Genomic DNA, 10,320 nt, shown 5'->3' on the forward strand with positions numbered 1-10,320 from the left:
CTACTTGAAATATGCTCTGAGAAAATGAGAACTGAGGCACAAACTGAAATTTGTACACCAGTGTTCATAGCAGCATTATTCACCATCACAAAAGCATGGAAAGAGCCTAAATGTCCAACCACAATCAAAAGAATTGAGAAATTATGGTACATTCACACAGTGGAATACTATGTAGCACACAGGAGCAATGATTTTATAAATAATTAGCTAACTTGGGAGGGACTGGAGAGCTTATGCTGAATGAACTAACTCAGTCCCACAAGGATAAATATCGTATAAAACCATTATTGTAGAATGAGTATAAGGATCCAAGAGGGGTGGGAGAGGGTGGAAGCAGGGATGAGGATGTGCAGGGGAGGGAGGATTAATCATGGGGCTGTACAACATGATGGGTGAGGGAAATGGAAAGAATTTTTTCTTGAAGACGATGTATTCAAATTTTATAAATAAACTAGTAGAAAATTTTTAAAAAAAACAAAACCAGAAAGATTGGGAAGGGGAGGAAAGAAATATATGCCTTAGTAATTTTGGCTATGTGTTGCTAAGGTTTCTGATTCCTAGTACATGCTGACCCAACTTGGTTACTACTCTCTGACTAGTTTTACTCCCTGAACCTAGCCCAGGGCCTGGACACCCATGAGAAGTCAGAAACAATAACAACTTCCAAATGTGAAGAAATCTCAACTGCCAATAGCAATGAATTTTGTGTAAACCTTATGCCCAATCTCTGTACATAAACCCAATCTTTACTTCCCCTTGGAACAGTTTAGGAAATAGATGAGGTTCTTGACCTGTTTGTAATAAAAGGTTTATTAATCTTAAAAAAATAAAAATCCTAGAGGGCATTAAGCTGAGTGAAATATCTCAGTCACAAAAGGACAAATACTGCATAGTGTCACTGTTGTAAAACGGGACTGACATTGGGATTGGAGGGAAACTGAGAAAGTATAAATTATGTATACTGCATTGAAACAGATGAGGGGGAGAACTGTTTAGAAGGAATATATGATTAGGTATTATTGTCATGACAGGAATCCAGGCTGCATAGTGGAGTGGACCTGGGGGGTGAGGGGAATTATATAACAATGAACGAATTTTTCTTTTACTTTTCTAAGAGAAGAGCGACTGGGGGAGGGAGGTTGGGCAGGGAAAAAAGTGCAGCAGTGAATGTATGGAAATCCAAAGTCTGTAAACTTTCATTAAGTTTAATTAATAAAAAATATCATCGTATATGCATCAGAGAATGTCCTTGTCACTCTACTGGCTGGGATGTTTTCATCGAGATTAGATCGTTATTGGAAATTTAGTTCTAATGGTAGTGACCAGTATAATAACACACTTTGTTTCTAAATCTATCTTATCAATATGGTCATCCCTTTGCTTTGTTTGCCAAAGTCCTGCGCAGTCCTGCAGCTGATGAAATCTGTTCTTCCATCTGAGATATTTACCTGTTTGTGATCAAATTGGAGAAGCTGAATTTGCCTGAAAACTATGAAATGTTAGAAATATACCAAGGAAGGAATCACCATCACTGCAAAGCTTGATTAGATTTTTTTTTTAAATGGACTATGGAGGATCAGAATAGGACGTGGGGAAAGAGTCCATTGAGATGTTAGGTTTTCGACATTTTCAGTCCACATTTGTAGAATAATGTCTAACTGATGTGGATGTGGTAAGGGTCAGACTTACTTTAGTGTTTGAAATGACTATTTCTTTAGAAAATTAAAATGCCATATTTTATTTTACCTGGGTTTTTTCTTTCTCTTTAGAATACTGGTACTTTCAATGGCAGGAGAAGGAGTGATCAGAAGATGGAGATGAATTTTAACACTATTCTAGAGGAGATTCTTATTAAAAGGTCACAGCAGAAAAAGAAGACATCACCGTTAAACTACAAAGAGAGACTTTTCGTACTTACAAAGTCCATGTTAACCTACTACGAGGGTCGCGCAGAGGTAGGAGACGATCACCATGGATTTTGCTGCTCTCTGTGTTGTTATGATCTTATAGTACTGTTCTTGAATTCTGTTCCCTCTGCGATCTTGTAAAATAAATTTGGGGGCTCATGAAATTAACGCTTTGTTATCATTTGGAATGAAAAGATTGTTAAGACTAGAGCACGCACGGAAATGATTCTGTTCATTCTAGGTGTATAGTATGTGTAAGTAAAGTGAGCTCTGGTTGGCTTACTGGGAAGGAGTGGCACTGACAATCCCAAGGTTTGCGGTTGGAATCCACTAGCTGCTCCTCAAGAGAAGGATGACTCATCTCCCTTGTGATTTACAACCTCTGAAAACCCACAGCAGGATTAGCTATGAATGGGTTCTTGTTTGTTTTTTTGTGTGTGTGTGTGTGCATGTACCGTCAAATCAGATCTGACTGGTACAGGAGGAGATTGTCCCTCCTTCCCCGGCAGAGCATCTGGTGGATTCGAACCGTGCGCCTCTGGGATTGTACTTGCAGCTCCTTGTCACTAGGTCACCAGAGCTCCCCTATGAATGGGTTCTTACTCAACAGAACACAATGATAACATATGCAAGTATGCAATTTGTATAACTTCCTTTTACTTGGATCCAAAGTAAACAACCTTAGTATCAGCAGGGAAATAAGGAGACACATTGCACTGGGATAACCTGCAGTTAAAGACCTCTCCAGATTATTCAGGAGTAATGATCTCAGCTTGAGGACTAAGGTGCATCTGATCCAGGCCATGGTCTTTCCATTCACTTGCTATATATGCAAGAGCTGGACAGTGAATAAGGAGGACAGAAGAAGAATTGATGCGTTTGAGCTGTGTTGTTGGAGAAGAGCACTGAACATCCCATGGATGGCCAAGACAACAAACAAATCTGTCTTGGAGAGGGTGCAGCCAGAGTGCTCTTTGGAGGATAGAATGATGGATGAGGCTTCACCTTACATACTTTGGGCATGTTGCAAGGAGAGGCTATTCTTTTTTTTTTAAGGAGAGGCTATTCTTTGGAGAGGGGCATGATGTTGGGAAGGGTGGAGAGTCAGCAAAGGGGAGGAAGACCCTAGACAGGTGGATTGATGTGGTGACTGCCACAGTGGACTCTTGTGTGTCAGAAAGTGTGAAGATGGCATAGGATAAAACAGGGTTCATATCTGTTGTTCATTGGGTCACTATTAGTTATACTCAACTCAACAGTATCTAACAACAACAAAAACAACAACAACACTTAATTGATCTGATAAATACCTACACCAATTTTGAATCCTTATGAAATTCACTACATGCATTGAGTATGTGACCCTTTCCATAAGTTACCATATTATGTATCAAAGTTTTCTTTAACACATGTAAACCATGCCCCATCCCTAACTTTATATGAATGTTGTTGTTGTTGTTAGATACTGTTGAGCTGATACTAACTCACAGTGACCCTCTGTTCAATGGAACAAATGATTACCTTGTCCTATAACATCCTCACAATGATGTCTGTATTTGAAGTCATTGATGCAGCCACTGCATCTGTCTTTCTTTAGGGTCTTCCTCTTCTTCTGCTGACCCTCTACCACTTGCTTCCTATGTATCTTCAAGTTGGGCAGTGAATAAGGCTGACTGAAGGATCAGTGACTGTAAATTGTGGTGTTGGTGAAGAGTACTAAATATCTCACCAAGTGCTGAACGAGCAAACAAATCTGCCTTGGAGAATTGCAACCGTGGTGCTCCTCGGGGGCAGGGTGGTGAAACCTCATCTCACATGCTTTGGGCATGTTGTTGGGAAGGGCCAGTCCTTAGGATAAGAGAACATACGAGGAAAGGTGGAGGGTTAGAGAAAGAGGGGAAGACCCTCGACAAGATGGATTGACACAGTGACTGGAACATTGGGCTTGAGCATATTGTAGGTTGTGAGGATGGAGCATGATAAGGCAAGGTTCAGATCTGTTATTCATCAGGTTGCTGTGAGGAGTAGTCAAGTGAAAGGCCCCTAGCATCCCCTACTTTACTAACCATAATATCCTTCTCCAGAGATTAATTCCTCCTGAAAACATGCCCCAAGTGCATGAAATAGAGTCTCCCCTTCATCACATCTAAGGAACATTCTGGTTGTATTTCTTCCAAGACAGATTTGTTTATTCTTCTGAGAGTCCATATTGTATATTTTATTTCCTCCTATACTGTAATTCAAAGACCTCAGTGATTCCTTGGTCTTCCTTATTTTTTGTCTAACTTTCACAAGCCTTTGAGGTGATTAAAATACTGTGACTGAGTCAGGCACATCTTAGTCTTCAAGAGGACAACATTGCTCTTTAACACTTTAAAGAGTTCTTTTGCAGTAGCCTTGTCCAGTGAGTTGTGCTGCTAACCCAAAGACTGTACCTCTCGTGTAGTTCAGTTCTCTAAGGGAGAAGGATTCTTCAAGGAAGAGGGATGGGAAGTTTCTTCTCACGTAATTTACATCTTGAGAAACCCATTGAAGGGTCAGTTATGAATAAGTTTCAACTTAATGACAATGACTTTGATTTTTTTAACTGGGTTACAATTGGTTTGGCACATAGGATTGTTTAAGGCCCTCTGGAGGCATAGTGCATTATGTATTACACTGATAACAATTAGAATCCACCAGCTTCCTTGTGGGAGAAGGATGGGCACTCACCTCTAGGAAAGATTTATAGCCTGAGAAACCACGTGGAGGATTACTGTGGGTTGAAATTGAACTCAATAGCAATGAGTTTTTGGTTGATGATCATAATACTTGATTTTAAGTTTTCTTTTTCCTAGAGTAGCTTCTTCAGAGGTTTGTGTATTTTCACTGTGATTTGGTTTCCCCAATTCCAGCCGAACAGTATTGCTTCTCAAGTCCTCGTCTATACTCGATTCTGGTAGGACCTTTCTTGATAACCTGTGGAGTTTTTCAAGTTCATTTTCAAGAATAATCTTATATCAGCTAGTTCTGAATAATGTGCTGAAAGTAGGAACTTCAAAAAACTCTTTTAGCTTCAAAAACCTGGCATGATGTGTAGCAAATTTTATTCGTTGACCTGAATCAAATGCAGCTTGGTCTTCAAACTGGATATCATTGCTCCTCAATGTTCTTCTTATGTCTCTTAAGAGGGCATAAATAATGTACACAATATTGAAACAGACAAGGGAGAGAACTGCATAAAAGGAATATTTGATTCAGTATTATTGACGTGACAAGAGTCCAGAATAAGAGCTACATAGTAAGGTGGTCCGAAGGGGGGTGGGTGAACTGTATAACAATGAAAGACCCTTTTTTCCAAAGAAAAAAGGGAACTTGGGGGGCAGGGTGGAAAATGTACAATGAATGAATGGAAATCTAAGTTCAATTAAAAAAACAAAAGGATTGTTGTAACTGAACTGTATCTCCCAATATTTGGAAGCAGGATTGGCATCTACTTCGTAAACAACATGCCTCCAGAAACTCTATGAACTTTGATAAATACTGATAGTTATAGAAAGGCTTCAGGGTCCCTATGAGTCGTGCTCAATTTGAAGACAACCTACAACATTCTGTGAATAGTAATTTTTTTCGCCCTGAAACAAGAGATATATACTTAGTTATAGGAAATACCCCATTCCCTGCTGGGAATATTATGTAATTATTTGTTATTGTTATGTGCCATTGAGTCACCTGGACTCATAGCGACCCGATGTATAATAGCTTTGAACCCTGTCTTATCCTGAGCCAATTTCACTGTCTCCATCACACTTACCCTCATTACCCCAGTTACTGAATCAATTCATCTCATCCAGGGTCTTCCTCTCTTGTACTGTCTCTTCACCCTTCCAAGCATGATGTCCTTCTCCAAGGACTTGTCCCTCATGGCAAACAGAGCTCAAAATCTTTGCCTCCAAGGAGCAGCCTGGTTTCACCTTCTCTAGGACATACCTGTTTGTTCTCTTAACAGTCCATTCTCTGTTCAATACTCTTCTCCAGGGCCATAACTCAAAGGCATCTATTCTTCTTCTCTCATCCTTATTGCCTGTCCAGCTCTCTGATGCATAGCAAGTAATTGAGAAGACCATGGCTTGGATCAGGCGCATCTTAATTTCCAGACTGACATCATTGTTCTTCAGTACTCTGGAGAGGTCCCTGACAGCAGATTTTCCCAATGCAGTTTGTCTGTTCTTTTCCTGAGTGCTGGTGCCAAGAGTGATGATTGTGGAACCAAGCAAGCTGAAATTGTTAACAACCTCAATCTCCTTTTCATCTACCATGATGCTTCCAAATGGCCCAGTGATGAGACTCTTTGTTTCTTGATGTTGAAATTTAATCCATATTGAAAACTGCTGTCCTTAACTTTCTCCAGCAAATGCCTCAGATCCTCTTCAGTTTCAGCAAGCAAGGTGTGTCATCCTCATAACGCAAGTTGTTGTTGAGTCTTTCTCTAATCCTGATGCTACATTCCTCCTTATAGAGTCCATCCTCCTGAATGATCTCTTCTGCCTATCTATGGAGATAGGATACGTCCATGACATACACTTTTCCTGATTTTGAACCATTTAGTGTTTTCTTGCTTTGTCTTGTGGTCTAAGTATAGGTTTCATATGAACACAATTAAGTTCTGGGATTCCCATTCTGCTCAAGGTTAGCCATAATTTGTTGTGATCCACATAGTCAAATGTCTTTGCATAGTCAGTGAAACACAGATAGCTATATTCTTCTGGTACTCTGCTTTCAGCTAAGATTCATCTAACATGGGCTATAATGTCCCTAGTGTCATGGCCTCTTCTAAACCTAGCTTTTATTTCTGGTAGTTCTCTGTTCATCTTCCGGCCATTTTTAGATAATTTGTAGCAGGATCTTGCCTGTGTGTGATATTAATTATATTGTTCTATAATTTCCGTACTCTGTCAGATCACTGTTTTTTTTGTTTGTTTGTTTGTTTTCGGAATGGGAATAAATATGAATCTCTTCCAGTCAGTTGGCCAGGTAGTTGGCCTCCAGATTTTTTGGCACAGCCTGGTGAGTGCATCCAGGGCAGCATCTCTTTGTTGAAATATGTCAATTGATATTTCATCAATTCCTGGGGCCTTGTTTTTGTCAGTTCCTTCAGAGCAGCCTGAATTTCCTCCTTCAGTACCATTTCCTCTTGATCATGTGTTACTTTATGAAATTGTTTTTGGTCAATTCTTTTTGGTATAGTGATTCCATGTAGTCCTTCCATCTTCTTTTGATGCTTTTTGTGTCATTCAGTATTTTTTCCACAGCATCCTTAAGTATTGCATAATGATGATGTATTTTTTTTTACTTTGTAAATTTTTTTAGTTGTAAAATCTTTGTATTTTTGAATTTCAGAATACATTTGATGCATAGTTTTAAGATAGGAATGTGAGTCAATTTTTTTTTGCAAGGAATATGAATTATTTTAAAATTGGAAACAAAGTTTAAGAGAGTATGTTAACATATTTGTTCTATGTACTGATAATGCATTAGAGTTGGACAGTGGCTAGGGATGATAGAAGGAGAATTGATGCCTCTGACATGTGGTGCTGGAGAAGAGTGTTGAATATACCATGGACTGCTAGGAGAACAAACAGGTTTGTCCTGGAGGGGGTGAAGCAAGGCTGCTTCTTGGAGTCAAGGATTCTGAAGCTTCGTCTGACATACTTTGGACATGTTGCAAGGAGGGACCGGTCCTTGGAGAGGGACATCATGTTTGGGAGAGTAAAGAGAAAATGCAGGAGATGGATCGATTCTGTGATTGGGGTGGTGGAGTAAGTGTGCTGGAAACAGTAACATGGGCACAGGATAGAGCAAGGTTTAGGGCTCTTGTACATAGGGTCACTATGAGTCACAAGCAACTTGATGGCACATAACAACAACAACAATAATGGTAACCCTAGGAAAAGAACTTTCTTCAGCTTCAACTTGAACTTTCATATAAACAACTAATGGTCTGCCCTACAGTCAAATCCTTGAGTTTATCCATTGTCTCTTTATAGAGATTCAGTCTATTTGATTCCAGTTTTCTTACATTCATATTTTGTGTATTCTAAATTCTGATAATTAATGAATGGTGCAGCACTTTCTTTTCATTTTGAGTCACTCCACTTGAGCATTTAAGGGTGTATTATCATGATTCTTATTGACTAGATGGAGAAGCCATGGTCTTTGCAGGTACTTGCTGTGCATCAGAGAGCTGGACAATAACTAAGGACGACAGAAGAAGAATTCATGCTTTTGAGTTGTGGTGCTGGAGAAGAGCCTTGAACATACCATGGACTGCCAAGAAAACAAATAGGCCTGTCTTAAAGAGGGTAAAACCAAATTTCTCCCTGGAGGCTAGGATTTTGAAGCTCTGTCTCACATACTTTGGGCACTTGACCAGGAGGGACTAGTCCTTTGAGAAGGATATCATGCTTGGAAGAGTGAAGGCACAGCACAAGACAGGAAGACCCGAGATGAGACGGATTGACACAGTAACTAGGGTAATGGCGATAGGTGTGTTACTGGTTCAGAACAGTCCAGGCTTCAGAGCTGTTGTATATAGGGTCACTGTAAGTCACAGGGAACTCCATGACAGATAACAGCAAAGATGGAGGAGATTTGCTTGGCTCCACAGTCAACGCTCTTGGTACGAGCAGTCAGGAAATAAAAAATGAAATACATTTAGGAATTTTATTGTCATGGACCTCTTCAGGGTTCTGGGGAGTAATGATGCCAGTCTAGAGATTTAGGTGCATCTGATCCAGGACATTGTCTTCTCAATTACTTGCTATGCATCGGAGAGCTGGACAGTGACTAAGGATGACAGAAGAAGAGTCAATGCCTTTGAGTTGTGGTGCTGGAGAAGAGTATTGAACACACCATGGACCACCAAGAGAATAAACATGTCTGCCTTGGAGAGGGTGAAACTGAGCTGTTCTTTAGAGGCAAGGATTTTGAAGCTCCATTTTACGTATTTTGGTCATGGGGCCTAGAGGGACCAATCCTTGGAGAAAGACATTGTGCTTGAAATGGTGAAGGGACAGTGCAGGAGAGGAAGACCTCGAAAGAGATGGATTGACATGGTGACGGGGGTAAAGGTATCAGGTGTGTCAGAGACAGTGAGGCTGGCTCAGGATAGGGCAGACTTCAGAACTATTGTATATAGGGTTGCTGTGAGTCACAGGTGACTCGATGCCACATAACAACAACAACAACAACATGCAAAGGTATTCTGAATGTGTGGATTATAACAAATGATGAATAACATTGCAACAAATTCTAGAGCCTAGTTGTGCTCATGTGAAATCTCTACACAGATCAAGAGACAGTGGTTCAAACAGAATACCGGATGCTCTTTGGTTTAAAATGAAGAAAGATTTGTGTCAGGGCTGTGTACTTTCCTCATAAATAACCCAAGAATCTGGACTATATCGAAAGAATGAGGCATTAGGATTCTAGACGACTCATTAACAATCTATGATGTGCCGTTGACACAGACTTGCTTGCTGAAAGTGATGATGACTGGAAGCACTTCCTGATGAAGCAGAAAGATTACAGACTTCAGTGTGGATTTCTCCTTAACATGTAATAGAGAGAACTCCTCACCCCGGAGTAAGATCCTAGTAAGCAGAGAAAGATAGTAGCTGTCAAGGATTGATTCCATTTTATTTGGATCCACAATCAACACCCATGGAAATAAGTCAAGAAGTTAAATGATGTATTAAGCAAATCTATTGCAAAAGACCTTTTTAACATACTCAAGTGTAGCAGTGATTACGAGCATGACATACAGCCTGGCAGTGCTTTGTTCTGTTGTACATAGAATCTACATAAATTGGAACCAGCTTGATGTCACCTAACAGCAACAACCACCTCAGCAAAGAATAGAAACACACCTATGAAAGTGACATAAGATGTGATGTTTTACTAACCAAAAGTCTCAGGAACCTGCATTAGCTGCAACGATTATCTCACTTTGAAGATGTTAAATATACAAGCCTTGCCCTGATTGTTTTAGCTTAAAGAGAATTACCCTGAAACAAACTCTTCTTATTTCAGAATGTAGATCTGCCTCACAGTGGCTTCAGCTACTTAGAAAACCAAAAAGGTCAGATTAAGAATACTATGCCTTTAAAACCCGACCTTTAGAAACTATCTTTTTTCCCTGCCTAGGCCCAGGGAGCCTAGTTGTGTTATGAGGTTTTTGGATCTTTCTGCTTTTGTTTCTCAAAGATAATATTCATTGACATACTTATGAATATGCTTTGCATAAAAAGAAATGCTGCTGTTTTTTTATGCCATTGAGTCACCTGCAACTTGTAGAGACCCTGTGTACAACAACCCTAAACCTTGCTCAATCCTGTGCCAATCTTACTGTTTCTGCCATACCTACCTGCATTAT

General features: G+C 39.9%; 1 protein-coding gene across 1 annotated transcript in view; it reads left to right on the forward strand.

Moving 5' to 3' along the window:
- The first annotated feature begins 1,773 nt into the window (after positions 1 to 1,773).
- Positions 1,774 to 10,320, forward strand: part of TEC (tec protein tyrosine kinase) — a 145,257-nt gene continuing 136,710 nt past the window's right edge. The window contains exon 1 of the mRNA XM_006894160.1: positions 1,774 to 1,955. Within this exon, the coding sequence (XP_006894222.1) occupies positions 1,812 to 1,955 (144 nt within the window). The 5' untranslated portion in view covers positions 1,774 to 1,811. The remainder of the gene's footprint in view (positions 1,956 to 10,320) is intronic.

This window comes from Elephantulus edwardii, unplaced genomic scaffold, assembly GCF_000299155.1.
Source record: "Elephantulus edwardii isolate Elephantulus edwardi_28Jun2011 unplaced genomic scaffold, EleEdw1.0 scaffold00137, whole genome shotgun sequence".
In the NCBI taxonomy this organism is placed as follows: domain Eukaryota; kingdom Metazoa; phylum Chordata; class Mammalia; order Macroscelidea; family Macroscelididae; genus Elephantulus; species Elephantulus edwardii.